Source organism: Cinclus cinclus, chromosome 23 (genome assembly GCF_963662255.1).
Source record: "Cinclus cinclus chromosome 23, bCinCin1.1, whole genome shotgun sequence".
Lineage (NCBI taxonomy): Eukaryota > Metazoa > Chordata > Aves > Passeriformes > Cinclidae > Cinclus > Cinclus cinclus.
The window spans coordinates 7,053,369-7,071,714 of NC_085068.1; the positions used below are offsets into that span (position 1 = coordinate 7,053,369).

General features: G+C 50.2%; 2 protein-coding genes across 5 annotated transcripts; both read left to right on the forward strand.

Moving 5' to 3' along the window:
* The first annotated feature begins 1,257 nt into the window (after nt 1-1,257).
* LOC134052919 (C-signal-like) lies at nt 1,258-11,151 on the forward strand. 2 transcript variants are annotated; one of them, XM_062507670.1, is made up of 6 exons: nt 1,258-1,398; nt 8,254-8,305; nt 8,604-8,791; nt 9,151-9,306; nt 10,074-10,184; nt 10,373-11,151. In XM_062507670.1, exons 1-6 carry the CDS (start codon nt 1,258-1,260, stop codon nt 10,484-10,486), a joined length of 762 nt encoding a protein of 253 aa, XP_062363654.1. In that variant the 3' UTR covers nt 10,487-11,151. The 2 variants fall into 2 exon arrangements, with proteins under 2 accessions (XP_062363654.1, XP_062363655.1); XM_062507671.1 differs by lacking the exon at nt 1,258-1,398 and adding an exon at nt 2,811-4,919.
* A 3,089-nt stretch (nt 11,152-14,240) lies between these two features.
* On the forward strand, nt 14,241-17,731 carry AURKAIP1 (aurora kinase A interacting protein 1). 3 transcript variants are annotated; one of them, XM_062507724.1, is made up of 4 exons: nt 14,241-14,259; nt 14,708-14,796; nt 15,436-15,878; nt 17,072-17,731. In XM_062507724.1, the coding sequence occupies exons 2-4, from the start codon at nt 14,745-14,747 to the stop codon at nt 17,177-17,179; spliced, it is 603 nt and encodes a 200-aa protein (XP_062363708.1). In that variant the 5' UTR covers nt 14,241-14,259; nt 14,708-14,744; the 3' UTR covers nt 17,180-17,731. The 3 variants fall into 3 exon arrangements, with proteins under 3 accessions (XP_062363708.1, XP_062363707.1, XP_062363706.1); XM_062507723.1 differs by lacking the exon at nt 14,241-14,259 and adding an exon at nt 14,289-14,589; XM_062507722.1 differs by lacking the exon at nt 14,241-14,259 and having other exon boundaries at nt 14,289-14,796.
* Nucleotides 17,732-18,346: the final 615 nt, after the last annotated feature.

Sequence of the window (18,346 nt, forward strand, 5' to 3'; positions counted from 1 at the left end):
GAAATGCTCCCAACACGTGGGAAGGAAGGGAACGGATTAAAGCACGAGGGAAAGAGGAGAGTTGCTGCTGGTGAGACAGAAGTTGCTGGAATGGAGCTTTATTTGGAAGAAAAAAAAACAGGTATCAATATCCAGGGCAGCCTTGCTGCTGGCTTCCTGCCACAGCTGCTGTGTGCACAGGGATGAGCTTTCCCCCAGCCTTGGGGAATGGGAATCCAGGCTCTTCCAAAGCTCAGCTTTGCTCACAGCCAACACTCTGAGCTAGGAGAAATGCCTTGAACGATTTTGTCATCTTCATCCCCTCTGGGAATGTGATGGGAACATCAATCCTGAGCTATCCAGCAGCAGTAGTTTGTATTAATAAAGTATCCTGTACGTTTTTGGAGCTGTTGCAGGTATTTAGAATTAAACCAACAAAAGGGAAACAAGGCAGAATGAGCAGCTGTTTGAGGCTTTTCCAAATTACCAAATCTTTGTTCAAGGGGAGAATCTTATCCTTGACCTGTAGCAGGACAAAATTTAGTTTTAAAAGCATAGTGATCTTTTTAAAAAGAAAAGAGCAATCTTATGCTCACAGCTATAATTAAAGCCGTATAACCTCCCTCTACCAGTTTCTCCAGGAATGTGCAGATCAGTAATAGGTTCTGGATCTGGGAAGGCACGGGCCAGTCCTGGGAATAGAACGAGGATGAGCTAAGGGCAGGATCCTGTAGTGATTTCTGGATCCTCTACGGTGAAGAAGGGACGGAAATGTACCTGGCCCACCCTAAAACGCCCTCGGCAGGAACGTGGGGACTCCAGGAACGGGGCTTCATTCCTGCCTCTGCTTCATCCCCGCGTTCAAGAGCGGAGCCCTCTCCTGCCCAGCCCTGGCTGCTGGGGGAGCGTTCCCAGCCTTGTCCCGTTCTGCGGGACCGATAAATGAGGGTCAAAGCACCAGGGACTGCTCTGAGGCCACCACTGTCACACGCAGGGCTCCGTGCAGTTCGTGGAACGGGTTTGGGTACCAGGCGGGAGCGGGATGGGCTCGGGCCCTTGTGGAGAGGGCGAGGAGCCAATTCCCCTTCCCCGGCCGCTTTCCGAGCCCCGTTCTCTGCCTGCCCCGGAGCCGGGCGGGGGAGGCGCCGCGGCGGGGGCGGGTCCGGGGCCGCTTCTGAACCGCGCAGGTTGGGGGAACCTCGTGGGCTCCAGGAGCGGAGCGGAGCGGGCCGAGGCAGCGGCAGCAGCAGCAGCAGCAGCAGCAGCAGCAGCAGCAGCATGGCCCAGCCGCGCTGCCGCTCCGTGCTCATCACCGGCTGCAGCCGCGGCATCGGGCTCGGGCTGGTGCGGGGACTCGCGGCCGCCAGCCCCTCCCCGGATTTGGTCTTTGCGACCTGCCGGTACCCAGAGAAGGCGCAGGTAAGAGGGGTAAGGGAGCCGGAGGTCCTCGGAGCGGGGTAAAGAGGTCGGGAGGGAGGAGAAGGCACTTTGGAAACGCGGAATATCTCGAGCATCCCTGTGCCGGCAGGGAGAGCCCCGGGCTGGGATGGGGCCGGGAGCGAGCTCCCGTCCGGGGCAGGAGCCAGGGCGAGTGGAGCCGGTAGCGGGGAGCTCTCCGGGGCTGCAGCCGGGGTTTATCGGTGATGGGGAGCGTTCCCGGGAGGAGGAGAGCGAGCGGGACACGGCCGGGCAGCTGCAGCATCTCCAATGCTCTTACCATCCTTTTCCATTCATCCCCGAGTTTCTCGCTGGATTTGCTGCTGGAGATGTCTGTCCTGTCCTTCTCCCGATCTGCGCGGCCCGGAGCCCTGCAGGCACAGCCCTCCATCCCTCAGAAACCTTTCCACAGCTTTCCTTCTCTCTGTCCACGGCGTGTCTGTGTCCCCAGCAGGAGCCGTGCCCTGGCTGCCTTTTTTTTTTTTTTTTTTTCTCTGCTGCACTTGCAACAAGTGAGAAAGCCCAAATGAACCATAAATTAAACACTTCTCTTAGTTCCCCTCTCAGTTTCTGCTGGAAACGGGAGCTTTAGTTACCTGCTGCTCCTGGATCCACTTGCAGCCACTCTCTCTCCCATTTCAGCCCAAATCTCTGCTGCTGCAGCATCGCAGTAATTTGGGGACGCCTGCCCCATCCCTAAACTCCTATAAAAGACTGCCGGGCAAATTTCACACACACCTCAAACTTTTGGGAGGCAAATGGCTGAGGGTGCTCAGTCACTCTGTGACCAGCAGCGTCACCTGTTGTGTGTCTGGGCTGATCTCAGCTCTCCTCGGCCAGGAGGAATTTGGGCAGCACAGAACCACACACAGGTATCCCTCCCCCTGCTCCTTCCATGCTGGAATCGGAGCACTCAGCCCCGCAACTCTCAAACCCCTCTGCAATGACCCAGGCGTTGGGAAGGGGAATTGATACCCACAGCCCCATTCCTGCATCTCCCCAACTTCAAGAAAGGCAAAAGGCAAATTCCCTGGCACGTGTAGAGGGAAAGAAAACCCCTGTGTCTGCTCCTTTTGGGGGATTTGGTTCCTTTCATTCAGATTGTGATCACAGAGCCCCTGTGCCTGCTCCTTTTGGGGGATTTGGTTCCTTTCATTCAGATTGTGATCACAGAGCCCCTGTGCCTGCTCCTTTTGGGGGATTTGGTTCCTTTCATAAAGATTGTGATCACACTGTCCTAGCAATAAACCTAACACAGCAAGTTTGTTTACTGCTTATCTGCAATAAAGATATCTACTGCTATCTACCACCCTAAAAGGTGGTGCTCGGGATGTGGGACAGGGTTGGCCAGGTAACAGCTGCAGTCTGACCTCTGCTTCTCCAGAAGGACTTCTGCAGATCCTTATGAAACTGAAGGAAAATATCCTAATTAAACAAAAAGCCTCCAACACAAAGGTACATTTAGGGCATTTCTGAATGGAAGTGCAGAGACACAGCCCAGCAAGGCTGGGATCAGGTGCACAGCTCCCTTTCAGATCCCTGCAGCTTCCCCCCACCCCGAGCCTCTCCTGGCACCACCTGAGCAGAAATTCACTCCATTCTGTTCCCTTTTAACTCCTGTTACCCGAGCTGGCTCCGCTCCCAGCCCTATTTCCTACGAGTGATTGCACAAGAGCCCGGTGTAGTAGTGGCACAGGAAAGCAGCAGAGACATCTGACCTGAGCTAGATTGAAATCTCCCTGCCTGCTTGTTTGTCCTAAAGCTGCTTCAGCCAGTGCTGGGGGAGGTTCTTTCTCTCTTTCACCAAATGGCCCTTCTGATTTTTCATCGTAATGGTCTCGGATCCATTACATGGAGAAGTGAAATGGTTCTTTCAACAAGAGCTTCCTAGGAAACATTAAATGGGCAAATCTCAGCACAACTCTTCAGCTTTTGGGGTTTTTTTCCTTGTGGTGGTCAGCATTTAAAACAGGAAGTGCTTCCTAGGAAATATTAAGCGGGTAAATATCAACTCTTTTTTTTTTTTTTTTTTTTTTTTTGTGTGTGTATGTGCGTGTGGTCAGTATTTTAAAATCTGGAGCAAAAAGGCTGTAAACCTGCACAGGAAGATGAAACAGCCTTCAGACAGTGCAATGTGTCTGGGAAGAGTCTGGGTCACTCCTCCAGAAACCTGGAAAGCCTCTGGCAGGGTGTCTCCTGGAGGCAGGAAGCTGGCCAGGAGCCACATTCCAGCAACCCCCGTGGTGATCCTGCCGGCCACATGGGTGCATCCCGAGCTTTTTCATTTTTTAGGGGGGCAAGTTTTGTCCTTGGTGGATCAGGGTGGGTTTTTGTTCTTTGTGAGGACCTCTAGGCCATGTGCTGTGCTTTGGCAGGACATCAATAGAAACCTCTGCAGTCAGCTGGAAGCAGATTTCTAACAGATGGGTTTGGAAACTCCACAAGGAAGAGAAATCTTTACTAAAGGTATTGTAGTGGTTTCACCAGCATTATCTGCCCCATCTGCAGTGCATGGAGCTGGCACAAAACCTTGTGACCCTCTGAGAGTGTTCCCACTGTGCTGCTGGTCCCTGGGGCTGTCAGAGGGCAGGAACAGACCTGCTCCAGCCTCCAGCACCTGCAATTGTGGTCATGGCAGCACCAAACTCAGCTGCTGCTCTCAAAGCTTGGCTGCAGCCTGGCAGTGCTGCTGACTGTGGTAGGAAAGGCAAAGGTTCAGTGATTTTTTATTTTTTTTTTTTTAATTTCTTTTTTTTCTGTTTTTTTGTTGCTTTCTCTGAGAGGAACCTTTGCTGTCACTGAATTTCCAGGCAAATTTGGAACACCCAGAGTTCGGGTTCCTGCTCTCCAGGGATTGCCACTGCAGGCTCAACTTAGGGCACACAAAATGGGTTTGGCCCATCTCAGTCCTGTTTGTTGGCCGTGCACACTGAGCTGTGAAGTTGAGGGAGTTTTTCTTTCTCTGCACACCTGGCTCTGCTTTCTCTCTTGACAGCAATTCAGGTGGACTAATTTTGGTTTTCCTCCTTGGCTTTTTGTTGACCATGTGAAAAATCCTCCTTGGTACAAGTGAATTGTCCCCCACTTCCTCTGCTGCATGAGAGGATGAACCTGGAGAACAGCAACTTCGGACAGTTCCTTTAAATTCTGCTCTCCTCTGGTTTGGCAGAGCAGCATTTTCTTATTGCAGAATGGAGATAGGCAGAGCTTAAATAAAAAGGCTTTTAAAAAATAATCTTCCAGTTTTCAGAGGAAAAGTGATTAAATACTCTTAGCTGCTGGCAAATACAGCTCCACCCTGGGCAAGAATCTCTCAGCAGAGTGATGACTGAATATCTTGGAGCCCTCCAAACAGTGGACAGAGACGAGCCCCTCAGGACCTGCCTTTCCAAAGATGCTGGGGAAATGTGACTTTGCTTTTCCTCTCTTTACCAGGAAAAGCAGCACATCTCCTATAACTCCCTAACCTTGGGGTAATGCTGAACATCTGCAGGCTTTTGCATGTGAGTCTGTGCTGGCAGAAGTTGTGAAAACTCGAGTTCTGGGGCTGAGGAACTCCTAGGTGGCCTCCCCAGAACATTTGCCTAACAAATGGGCTGCAGATCACACGATAACGTGCAGCAGGCCCGCAGGCAGCCAGATAACCACTGCCCCTCCTGCAAAACCGGGAGACTCCTCCAGCCACGCTCTGATTCCAATCTGCCTTTCCTTGGGCTGCTCCAGTGGGAGCAGCTACAAATCTCCTGGGAAATAATCCCGATGTCCTGTCTTTGCTCTCCAGATGGGCACAACCCCAGTGCAGTCATGGACCCAGCTGGAATTCTCCCCACGCTCCTCTTTTCCTTCTTTGCTCCTTCCTCCCCCATCCTGCCTTCCCATAAAAGGGAAAACCTCTGCCCTAAAGGACTGAATTTAAAAATGGTCCAGCCCTCGGAGTGCCCTGTGTGATGGGGGAAGGAGGGGATGGTGAATAAATCTGTGGGATCTGCACAGCAGCATCTCCCGTTTCTCCTGCTCTCCCCACAGCCCGAGTGAGTTCCCAGGTGAGCAAATTCCTCACTGCTCCGGTCCTCTACAGAGCTCTGGGAAGCTTCCAGGGTTCAATGTGCAGTTTCCCCTCGCTCTGAGGCAGGGGATTCTGTTCCAAACTGTGCCTGTTCCCTTGTCAGACGCGGAGCTCTCTCTGCTCACTGTCTCTGTCAGGTTCGGGGCTTGTTTTTCCCCTTCAACACATATTTTAGCCATGTGGTTTGCGACTGGGAAGAGCAGCTGAGTCATCTGTGCACCAGATATATCAGGCAAAGAGGGCATTTCTGAATATAAGGCAGAGAGGGCATTCTTGAAGTCTTTCTAATTTTGGGTTATTGCAGAGTTGTTTTGTTTGATTCTTCTTTTTTTCTGGAAGTGTTTTACATTTCCTACAGAAGTGAGGTCTGGCTCTTCTGGAGTCAGAGAGGGCTGTGGGTCAGGGCAGTGCTGTGAAAGCTGTTCAGGGTTGAACAGCGAGCTGGCTGTACACTGTGATACTGAAAAGCTGCCTCAGGGGGACACAGAAAAATAGGATACACCTCTGGCTTTGTCCCGAGTGCAAGCAGGATGAGGTGAAGGATACCCAAGCACCTTTATCCTGCCCGCAGGCTGTGTTTGTTTGGCTTGATTGCTTCCAACTGGCTGAGTGGGGCCAGGTCCTTTCCAAGAGCTGTAACTGAAGTGGATAATGCTTTCATAAAGAAGGCAAAGTAAATCTTGCTAAACGACAAAGACAACAAAACATTCCTGGTTGAAATCTAGCAATAAATACTCTGTGTGCTGATGAGTCTGTGTCTGGAGCGCTGAGTGCCAGAGGATCTTGTTTAAATCAGAATAGGCTGACTCTTTGTTAATCGTAATTAAAAATCAGCGAGCAGGAAACAACAGATGCTAATCAGAGTTTAATTCTTGTCTTGGATTCTCTTAGGAGTTGATTCTCAGGGGTGATTGTTCAGGTGCAGAGCAGCTCTACAGCTACTAAGCTAAATAAACACTGTGTTAGGGGTTGTGTTGTGGCTTTTTGTTGGGTTTTGTTTGTCTTGTTGTTTTTAAATTATCTGTCACAGCACACTAATTAAAAATGGCTTAGCTGGGATATGTTGGCTGTACCTACTTGTCTCAATCCTTTTCTCATATTCCTTGTAGTCTAGTCACAGGAGGGGAAAAATAGGCTTTCCTGCGATTTTTAGATGTTCTAACTGGATTTTTCAGCTTATATCAGGTGTAACATTCTTGAAGACCAAAGCTGTCTGGATCAGCTTTGTGCCTGGGAGCTGCTTCTCAGAAATTTAAACCCCTGAAGTGGGAGTCACTTGTTAACTAAGTAATTAACTGGAAAACCCATTGAATTTTAAACGTAATTTGCATGCAGCTATTGTAATTTCATGCTGTCTATGTAATGGAGAATGCTTCAGTTCTTAATTGAAAATATTGCTCACTCACTTCAGAAACCTCTTGGTTGCTGCTGCTACTCAAAGCAGCTCTGGCCTTTCAGCAGCAGTTGGTAGCTGGATTCTGTCTGAGAGTAAAGCATATAAATAAATGAACTATAAATAAATGGACAAACCTTGAGAAGCTCCTGGAGTCTGCTGTGCACTGATACTGTCAAACTGAAATCCAGTGACAATCCACAGAATTACTGCAGGCCTTGACATGGCAGAGCAATTTCATCCTGGACAATCAAGAAACAAGACAGTGTGTTCTGGGTCTTTAATTTATGGAAATCTGTCCCACCAAGCCCTGTCCAAAGCAAGGAATGTCTTCTGGTTTTATGCTTCTGACTTGTTTTTCCTTCCCCCTCCCCTTAATAGCCTTAACTGCAGTTGTAGATTGGCCTCGGTGGGAGAACAAATCTCCCAAACAAGCCTGGAGAGAACCCTGCAGGGTCTGAAGTGAGATAAAAGATGTGATCCATTATGGTTTGTCAGAGGACACCGAGTCCCTAAAGTGTCTCCAAGGGGCAGAGGAGGATTTTTTCCAAACCTGCCCTCCTGACCCCTATTCCCAAAGGGCTCCTAAAGAAAGGGATTTGCTGGGGCTGGAATGTTTGGCCAGGTTGCTGTGTCTCCTGAACATGACTGGGAATATGGAATCCATCTGTTGTCTTTGGCCACACTTCCCACTTGGCTTAATGGCACAGAAACCTGAGTATTCCAGCTGGACCCATAAATCCAATTTGGACACACTTTGTGCAGCCGGAAGAGCGGAGAGCACGGATTTCTGCAGGAACAGCAGCCTGCTGTGCTGACAGGCAGAGGAGGGAGCTCCAGCAGAGAGGGAATTGTTTTCCTGGACAGTGGCTGTGCCTGGCACTCATCTCATGGTGGGCTTCAGCTCTGCTTACAAGAACTGATGCTAACGAGGGTGCTGGGGAAATGCAATTCCCATGGGGAAACTGCTGGGCAACTTTTCCTACGAACAGGAATTCCAAATGGCTTTTTAAAAAGCATTCCTGTTGCCCTGAAATTGATGTCCAGCATTAGCTGAGCTTCAGGAGAATTAGGCTTTTCCTACGGAGTTGGGGAGGTGCTGGATTTTTACGGGAATGCTGAGAAATGAGCACTAAACCTGAGAAATATCCCACTAAAAAATCCAGCACGCTGGAGTCTGGACTAAGCAGGGGAAAAGTCCAATTTCTTGATCTGGCTCTTAGGAAAGCTGCTCAGCAGGCTGGAAAACAAAGGAGAATTGCTGTCTTCAGTCCAATCATGAAAATATTTCAGTTGCAATTCTGGAGGTGCATAATTCAAAGTGATTTATGTAATAGCCATGGAGATATATTTATAAAATAAAAATTCTTCTTCCTAGGAACTGCAGCAGCTTAGCAAGCAATACAGCAACATCAAGCTCCTACAACTGGGTGAGTAAAGGTCTTTATGTCTGTGTACAGAAATTTGTTCAGCTTAGGCGAGTTCCTCTTAAAAAACTGGTCTCCTGAGTGATCAGTAGCTGGACACGATCTCCAGCAGCTGAAAAAAAAAAACATCTTAAGATAACACTGGGGAAATGTGATTGTGTAAAATCTGTGCATTTTCACCTGTGTGCTGCCCAAATGTCCCCACTGAGCCTCAGCTTTGCTTTGGCACGGATTGTCTCGTGCCAGGCAAACTCTGAACCCTGCACTGCTCACTGGGCCTCTTCCTGCCTCCTCTGTGCAGATGTGGTCTGTGAGAACAGCATCAAGAAAGTGGTCAAGGAAGTGGAAGAAATTGTGGGAGACAAAGGCCTGAACTGCCTCATCAACAATGCTGGCATCAACGTGCTCGCCTCGCTGGAGGAGGTCACAGCAGAGACCATGCTCACCATTTATGAAACCAACACTGTTGCCCAGCTGATGGTCACCAAGGTGAGGACTGGGAGGGATGGGCTTAAGCTGGGGCTTTTCCACAAGTGAGCTGGACTTGTCCGGGTATTTGTCCCCTTGGAAGTGCACAGAGACAGCTCTGACATGGAGCTGCCTGCCTGGAGAGCAGCCAGAGCTGCTGGTGGTGCAGCTGTGTGGGATCACTTCATGGCAGCTGGGGCTGGGAGTGGGCAGAAGAGGCTGCTGGAGGAGGGTTTCCATTCCTCTGGCCACTGGGTCTGAGGAGCCATCGCCACCTTGTGCTGGTGGCACAGAGATGTACTGGGATTCCTGCTTTGAATGAGGGAATGATCCAACTCCAACCCAAATCACCAAATGAAAGCAACCTCTGCTTTTCACAGGCATTCCTCCCCCTGCTGAGGAAGGCAGCACAGCTGGGCACTGGAATGGGCTGTCACAGAGCTGCCATCATCAACATGTCCTCTCTCGCTGCCTCCATGCAGCTCGTCCAGGCAAATGAGATGTTCCTCAAGGTCTATCCCTACAGGATAGCAAAGGTTTGTGGGCTCCCCTGGGCTGTGATTCCTGGCTGAGGGCTGCTAGAGACCTTAGGAAGGGGTGCAGCACCTCTGTGGATACCAAAAGTGTTCTCGTTCTTCACGTGGGTGGAAATGGGAGCTGTGGAACGCTGCACCTGGAGCAACTTGTGGAGAACAGGCTCCCAAATCCATGCTCTGGTACAGATGCACTCCCGAGGGATTTGGCATTCAGGGAAGAGCTGATGCCATCGAGTGTGGGTTCCATCAGCTGTGTTCCTCTCCCATCCAAGCGAGGGAGCAGGCAGGAAACTCAGCAAAAGGTGTGCTGACCTGTACGTGGTGATGTCACTTAGTGACAAGTGGGATTTTTAGTTTTCTCACACCCAGATATTGAGTTTGTACAGATAGTCAGGATCACACATACAATTTCTCCTACACCACCTACTCATAAGCTGTTAAATGCTTGTTTTCCCTGTTCAGAAGTAAATGAATGTTTGTGTGATTAGTGCAGAAAAACACAGTCCTTATGTCAATATTATTCTCCTCACAGCTCCTGAGGCATTTCAAATGCTACTTTATCTTCAATTATAGCTTAGTTTCGTCTTTGGGCAGTAAGTTCGTGGTGGTAGAGCTTTCAGAGTTCCCAGAAAATCTGGATGAGTTACTGAGAGCCTCTTCCTGCCCCTTCCTGTGCCAGGAGACTGCAGGGTGGAAGGGACAGGTGCTCACTAGCCGGGCTTGAGGTTCATAAACAGCACATTTACAGGTGATTTCCACTCCTGCAGACTGCACTCAACATGATCACCCGGTGTCTCGCTGCAGACTTGAAATCAGATGGAATTCTCTGCATTTCCTTGCACCCGGGCTGGCTTCAAACAGACATGGGTGGAAACATGGTGAGTGCCAGAGCTGGAGATGTGGCAGTGCTGTCACATCCCCTTGCTGTCCCAACTCCCTGGATGCACACCTCCACGTGCTGTGACACATAAAAATACATCCCCCTTCCTTCTAGAACCTCCTTAAATGCATTTAACTCTCTTGTGCAGGGTATTCCCAGTAATGACCTAAGCTTGATTCATTCCAGGCTCCCATGCAGGTGCAGGAGGCAATCCCAGGTATTCTCTCTGTTCTGGATCGTCTCGGTGAAAAAGAAAATGGTTCTTTCCTGGACTGGCAAGGGGAAACTCTGCCGTGGTAGAAGTGCACAGAACTCTACAGGAACAGCTCATCAGTCACAATTTAACCTTGCCACTCCTGTCTGTGTCTCTAGGGCTTTTTTACAGGCTCGTTGAAATAGCCAGTCTGACACTCAGCCTCTCTCTAGGTGTATTTGGAAAGCAGAGTGGCTGAGTCTTTCACTTGGTATTGCTACTGCTCTGCTCTAATGCTTCCTGCAAACACTACTGTGCTCTCGGTGATGGGCATCTCCTGGAACCCTCTGAAATGGATTCAAACCTGCAAGCTAAATCCAAGGGCTGCTGGTTCCTTCTCACTCCCAGACCCCAAGTGGGCTTCTGGCTCTTTGCAGAATTAAATGACCTGACCTCAGAGTAAGGCCTGTGTAGGCTGTCAGATTCCAGTTATGCTCAGTTATTCCAGAAAAAAACAAAAACAAACTCCTTTGATTTCCTTTATTCCTAACTGAGCCAAGGCTGAAATTGGCCAGCTCTAAACCAAGGGAATTTGGTACTTCTGTGAATTCTGTGGCAAACTCTGGGTGTCCCCAGGTTGTCAGTGTACACCAGGCACTTGCTTTGTTCCCGGTGGGTGACTAACAGCCTGATATGGGGGTGGGAATGTTGTTTTGTACATAAACTTCTGAAGTGTCTTCAATAAAGTCTTGATTAAACAAACAGTCTGTTTACCAAACTGTTTACTTCGTTTAATTTCTCCTCATAGGTTTCTCTTTTCTGGCAAGGGAACTTAATTCCTAATTTTCAGGAAGAAACTCTAACCTATGCTAACCTTTCAGGGTAGCTGGATTTGACACCAATTTAGTAGTGGGGTGTACCTAAAACAGAGACAGACCCTTGTTCTGGGATGAAATACTAAAAAGCAGCTGGGGAATAAATCTCTTGTGTTCTGAGGTAGGTATAAAAGCAAAAAGCCCTTTGAAGTCTGGGATTGGCTTCAACATCCCTCCCTCATGCCAGCTGATTAGGCACTTTCATGCTGTGCCAAGATGGTGGGTTCCTGTGCCGAGAAAGAGGAGACAAACAACAGCCAGGTAAGGGGAGAGGACAGGTGTGGCTGTCCCTGGACAGCAGCCACAGGGACCTGCCCCCGGATGCAGACAGGGTGTGGCAGGGAGAGGTGTCTGTGACTTCCATGATCCCTGCATCCACAGGGACAGGCTCACTAGAACAGCATCACAGCATCCTTCACAGCATCACAGAATCCTTCACAGAGTCACAGCATGCTTCACAGAATCACAGAATCCTTCACAGAATCACAGAATCCTTCACAGCATCACAGAATTCTTCATGGAATCACAGCATGCTTCACAGCATCATGGAATCCTTCACAGCACCACAGAATTCTTCATAGAATCATAACATCCTTCACAGCATCACAGAATCCTTCACAGCATCGCAGAATCCATAACAGAATCCTTCACAGAATCACAGCATCCTTCACAGAATCACAGAATCCTTCACAGCATCATAGAATCCATAACAGCATCCTTCACAGAATCACAGAATTGTTCAGGTTGGAAAAGCCCATTGATCCAACATGTGATCAGTCCCCATCTTGTCACCCAGCTAAGACACTGGGATCCCGTTCCTTAGGCATCTCCAGAGATGGGGTTTCCACCTTACTTAGCAACCCTTTCTATCAAGAAACTCATCTGATGCCCAAAATTCCTCCTGATGCGGCTCTCTGTGCCACGTTTCCCTTCTCAGACTGGTTTTAGGTGACTCAGCAGCTGAACATATCCTGACCACTGATTTTCCATGCATGGCTGAGGTCTCAGTGCAAACACACCTGGGTTGGACTGGTTGAAGAATTTAGTTTGGAGCAAAGCTGGGGAAGCGTTTGGAGCAGCACCAGGAGGAACTGAGGGATCTGGGGGGGCTCAGCCTGGAGAAAAGAGGGATCAGGGGAATCTCCTTGACAGGAGGGGACAGCCCCAGGTCAGGCTCTGCTCCAGGGAACAGGGACAGGAGGAGAGGGAATGGCCACAACTGCACCAGGGGAGGTTTAGGCTGGAAATTCAGAAAAATTTCCTCATGGAAAGGTTGAAAAGCATTGGAATGGTCTGTGAGGGACCATGAAGAACCGTGAGGGACTGAGAAGGACCAGGAAGGATTGTGAGTAACCATGAGGGATCATGAAGGACAGTGAGGGGTCAGGAAGTATCACAAAGGACAATGAAGGGGCCACGAGGGACCATGATGGACCACAAGAGACCAGGAAGGATTGTGAAGGACCTTGAGGGATTGTGAAGGACTGTGAGCGGTCAGGAAGGGCCATGAGGGATCAGGAAGGATCATAACGCCCATGAGGGACAAAGAATGCACCTTGAGGGACCTGAGGGGTCATGAGGGGCCATAAGGGACCATGAAGGCCCATGAGGATGGAGACTGATGCCTTGAGGGATCATGAAGGGCTGTGAGGGACCAACACCGGCACGTTAAGGACCCTGAGGGCCCGTGAGGGACCGGCACCGGCACGTTAAGGACCCTGAGGGCCCGTGAGGGACCGACACCGGCACGTTAATGACCCTGAGGGACCGATACCGGCACGTTAAGGACCCTGAGGGCCCATGAGGGACCGGCACCGGCACGTTAAGGACCCTGAGGGACCGACACCGGCACGTTAAGGACCCTGAGGGCCCCTGAGGGACCGACACCGGCACGTTAAGGACCCTGAGGGACCGATACCGGCACGTTAAGGACCCTGAGGGCCCATGAGGGACCGGCACCGGCACGTTAAGGACCCTGAGGGACCGACACCGGCACGTTAAGGACCCTGAGGGCCCCTGAGGGACCGACACCGGCACGTTAAGGACCCTGAGGGACCGATACCGGCACGTTAAGGACCCTGAGGGCCCATGAGGGACCGGCACCGGCACGTTAAGGACCCTGAGGGCCCGTGAGGGACCGGCACCGGCACGTTAAGGACCCTGAGGGACCGATACCGGCACGTTAAGGACCCTGAGGGCCCATGAGGGACCGGCACCGGCACGTTAAGGACCCTGAGGGCCCGTGAGGGACCGGCACCGGCACGTTAAGGACCCTGAGGGCCCGTGAGGGACCGGCACCGGCACGTTAAGGACCCTGAGGGACCGATACCGGCACGTTAAGGACCCTGAGGGCCCGTGAGGGACCGACACCGGCACGTTAAGGACCCTGAGGGCCCATGAGGGACCGGCACCGGCACGTTAAGGACCCTGAGGGACCGACACCGGCACGTTAAGGACCCTGAGGGCCCCTGAGGGACCGACACCGGCACGTTAAGGACCCTGAGGGACCGACACCGGCACGTTAAGGACCCTGAGGGCCCGTGAGGGACCGACACCGGCACGTTAAGGACCCTGAGGGACCGACACCGGCACGTTAAGGACCCTGAGGGCCCGTGAGGGACCGACACCGGCACGTTAAGGACCCTGAGGGACCGACACCGGCACGTTAAGGACCCTGAGGGCCCGTGAGGGACCGACACCGGCACGTTAAGGACCCTGAGGGACCGATACCGGCACGTTAAGGACCCTGAGGGCCCCTGAGGGACCGGCACCGGCACGTTAAGGACCCTGAGGGACCGATACCGGCACGTTAAGGACCCTGAGGGCCCCTGAGGGACCGGCACCGGCACGTTAAGGACCCTGAGGGACCGACACCGGCACGTTAAGGACCCTGAGGGACCGATACCGGCACGTTAAGGACCCTGAGGGCCCGTGAGGCACCGTTACCCCCGCGCGCCGCCAGGGGGCGCTGCGGCCGGCCGGAAGTTCCGGTGGCGGCGGGGCCGGTGGGTGATGGCGGCGATGGCGGCGGGGCCGTGAGGGGAGGGCGAGAGCGGCGGCCTCGGGGGCTGCGTGTGGGCCCGGTCCGGGGCGGGACGGTGCCGGCAGTGCCGGAAGGGTTGAGGAGAAGGAGGCGGCCCCTCGGTGGCGGCGCGTTCTTAGGCCGCGCGGCTGCTCCTCCCGGCCTTAGGGAGGAGCTGGGCTGTGCTAGGGAGCTCGGCTGGAGTTACCGTGTTTTTTAAAGCTAAAACAGCCCAAGTTTTATTAATAAATCGCCTCCGCGGCTCAGCTATCCCGGTGTTTGACCCCACAGAGCAGAGCCCGACATAGTGAGGGTAAAACCAGGAGGATTTTTAGGGTCTCAGCCCGTCTTTTGTGAATGTGGGGTTGAATAGGGAAGGTTTTTTAAAGCTGCGTGTTTCTACTACTGAATAAATGTTCTTGTTTAAACAGTCGTTGCTGGCTCTGCCAGTGAACAAAGTGAAACAAAATGTTAATATCACGGCTGAGTTCCCAGTTACTGAAGGCTTCGAGAATTGCAGGTAAATTGAAAGTGTGCGACTAAGTTTTCTGTTTGTTTTGGTTTGTTTTCTTGGGGTAATTGGGTTTCCAGAAGTTTCTTTTCCACCAAGCAGTGCAAGTGAGAGGAGGCTGTTGAGTCAGTGGTTGTCAAGTGTTTTTATGTCTCTGCTTTAGTATGTATATGCTTACTACGATTTTCCATCAAAAACCACAAAAACTTAATGGAATCCACTTAATGGAATCATGGAAAGGCTTGGATGGGACTTAAAGGCCATGGAATTCCAAACCCCTGCCATGGGCCGGGATATCTCCCAGTGAAGGGGAGCCTTAAACACCACAGGATTCCAGTCCCTCCCAGTGAAGGGAAGCCTTAAACACCACAGAATTCCAGTCCCTTCCAGTGAAAGGGAACCTCCACCCTGCTCTGCCTGGGTGATCTGGGCAGTTTACCCAGTAAAGTATAATATATTTTTAGCATGACAGCATTGTAGTTAAAAGTGAAAATGGAAACCCCTTCCTTTTGTGGTGACGATACAACTTGTGTGAGTGTTTCCTTCTATTAGCTTGTTCTGGCCAGAGCTGTCTGGTGGTTTTGAGAGCTTTTCTCGTGTTCCTGCTGAAAAATTCTGCCTTTTAAGTTCAACCCCTTTCTCCCAAAGGCCACTTCTTGCCCAGGTCAGTGTCCTCCTTCCTGTGCTGTCGCTCTCCATCTGCATGCTACAGCACCCAACCCCCCAACACGAGCGGGGCCCAGCCCCAGCAGTGGCACACTCTGGACCCTGAGCTGGAGGAGATCCTGATTCCCAGGAAACTCTCCATCAGCCCCTTGGAGAGCTGGCTGACAGTGAGGTACTCCCTCCCCAAAGCTGAGGGGGCTCAGGAAGAAGCGAGCCATGAAAACCCCCAGCCCTCCGAGTGTCCCCCTCCTGCTGGGCCAGGGGATGTGGAGGAAGGAGAGGGAGCCCTGGGTGACAAAGTGCAGTGCAGGAACGTGCTGAAGATCCGCAGGAGGAAAATGAACAGGCACAAGTACAAGAAGCTGCTCAAGAGGAGGAAGTTCATCCGCAGGAGGATAAAGGAAGGACGCAAGAAGAGGCGTCAGGTGAGCTCAGGGGAGGGGGAGTTCCCTGACAGAAATGTGCCCACACATCAAACCAGCCTTGTTTAGGTGCTGGGTGATGGATTTAAGTGGCTTTGGGGAAAAATGAGCCTGAGTGAACTCAGCATTTAGCCTCAAGCTGTGCCAGGGGAGGGTCAGGTTGTGACCTGCACTTTGAGCCGGGCTTTGTCCACCTGAGTCAGTGCTTCAGATCTCAATTAGGTGTGAAATACCGATTTTCTTTTGCCACAGTGAGACTCTGGGAACCAGGGAGCCTTTCTTCTGCTGCTGACCTGATCTGCTGGCAGGTGCAGAGCCTGCAAAACAGGACAGCAGCAGGAATTTCTCCATGGAAAGGGTGTCCAGGTGTTGGAACTGCCCAGGGAGGTTTGGAGTCTCCATCCCTGGAGGTGTCCAAGGAATGCCTGGATGTGGCACTCAGTGCAGGGTGGCAGGGTGGACATCAGTCACAGCTGGACTCAGTGGTCTTGGAGATCTTACCCAGCCTCAGCGATTCTGTGATTCCAAACATAAATGTGATAATTGCTGGGCACAACTTCTCTTCCATGACAGTAATTTACAAGTATGTGTGATTAATGGAGATGAATTTTAGCATTTGTGTGGAGGATGAATTCATGTGTCTGCCCTGGATCAGGGAGACTGCTGTAATCTGAATTTCTTCCCTGTCTTGCCACCATATTCAGGTGCTTTATACTGTTATTTTTTATATAAAAGCATTTTACTTCCTTTCATAGAATGGGTGAGGGAAGATAAGGGGGTTTGTTTAAGCTGGGAATATTCTCCTTCAGCACTGCCTTTCACAGAATATAATTTAGTTCATTCTCTAGGAATTCTCACCTTGCCCAGATGCAAATTGGGGTTAACTGTAATTCCACTGCTTCAGATATGCAGTCAACTCTGTAAAATCCTCTTATTTCCCTCACCATTCCATTCCATTCCATTCCACCTTCTCAGTTTTCCTTGCACAGGACTTTTAAAATGCCACTACCAAAATCCTTGTGCATTTCAATGTCTTCTAATGTATTTTCTGCAGTAAAATTCAGTATTTTGACACTTAAAACTTTTGTTTCCTTTGTGTGTGTTACACCTACACAGTCCTTGGGACACGTGGGCAGTGGCTGTTGCTTCTAAGCTGTATTACCTTATTTTCTTTTTATTTTTTTTTTCTGTTTTAGATAAAATTTGAGAAAGATTTGGAACGTGTCTGGAAAAAAGCTGGATTGAAAACTGCTCCTGCAGGGTGGCAAACCCCCAAGATCTACCTGAGGAGTTCCAGGCGATAATAAAAAAAAAAAAAAAGGCACCTGTCACAAATCTTAACCTGCAATTGTAATTAAAAAAACTATTTAAGTATGTCAGTGACATTTAACCTTTTTCTGATTATGATGGAAATAGTAGGAAGGAGTTTTCCAAGGACAAGCTTTCCAAAGGAGAGGTGTGAGCTCTTTTCTGGTGGTTTGGCACTGCTGTCCTGTGGTCATTGCTGAATTTCTGAGATCTCTCTTTGAGATGAGACTGAACCTAAGAAAAATCAGATGTGGGAGGTGGGATCAGTGAGAGAATTACTGTTTATATGGCACAAACCTTTGGAAAAGTTATTTTCTAAGCTGCATTCTTTCAGAGCCATACAGCAGAAAGGTTGGGGTTTTCCTGAGAGTTGTGGTGGGGTGGGAGTTGGATCAGAATTCTCTGGGATTTACCTGCAAGAGCTTTTGTTATCTCTTATCTGGAGCCTTGTTGTGCACGTGCCTCAGGCATTGTGTGAGCAGCCTTAAAAGGCACATTTATTTTTGTGTTTTATTTTGTGCTAATAAAAAAATGGTTATTTTTGTCTTTGACTGACCCCTGTCATGTAGAACGTCCAGATGTTGGTCAAAGTAGAAGCTCAGAGCTAATTACTCATTAACTAGAAAAACTTTTGTGCCTGAGACAAACCTGATACAATCAGCTGCTTTTGCATGTTTGAAGAGAGTTGAGAAAGCTATGAAAAATGCAGGAGTTTAAAATAAACCCTGACAGAAGACTTTTTGATCTGGGTTCTGCTTTGGGTTCTGCTTTTCCTTTCGGGGTTTAAGGCAGTTTTGGGTGGTTTAGTGTGATTTAACTTTTTTGTATTTTGGCAAAGAGATGGGGTGGGCTAAGAGGAAAAAGAATGAGCTGGGAAACTCCCTGAAAATGATTCCTTTTTTTTTTCTGCTAGGAGAGAATAATAAGGGAGGAAAATAATGTGTGGAAATCATTGCTGCAAGGTGCAGTTTAGGACATGCTGAGCCACAGCTTCTCTGGGCCTCACTACCTCTCACAGGCAAGAATTCCTTCCTAACATCTTAAATCTCAGGATTTGTGTTTTCCTTGTGCAAAAACTCTGTTACAAGGCACTAGTCAGGTTTTACACCCCAGGGCTGTGTCAGCTTCCTTCAGTGTTTTTTGACCACAGGATGGAATTTGAA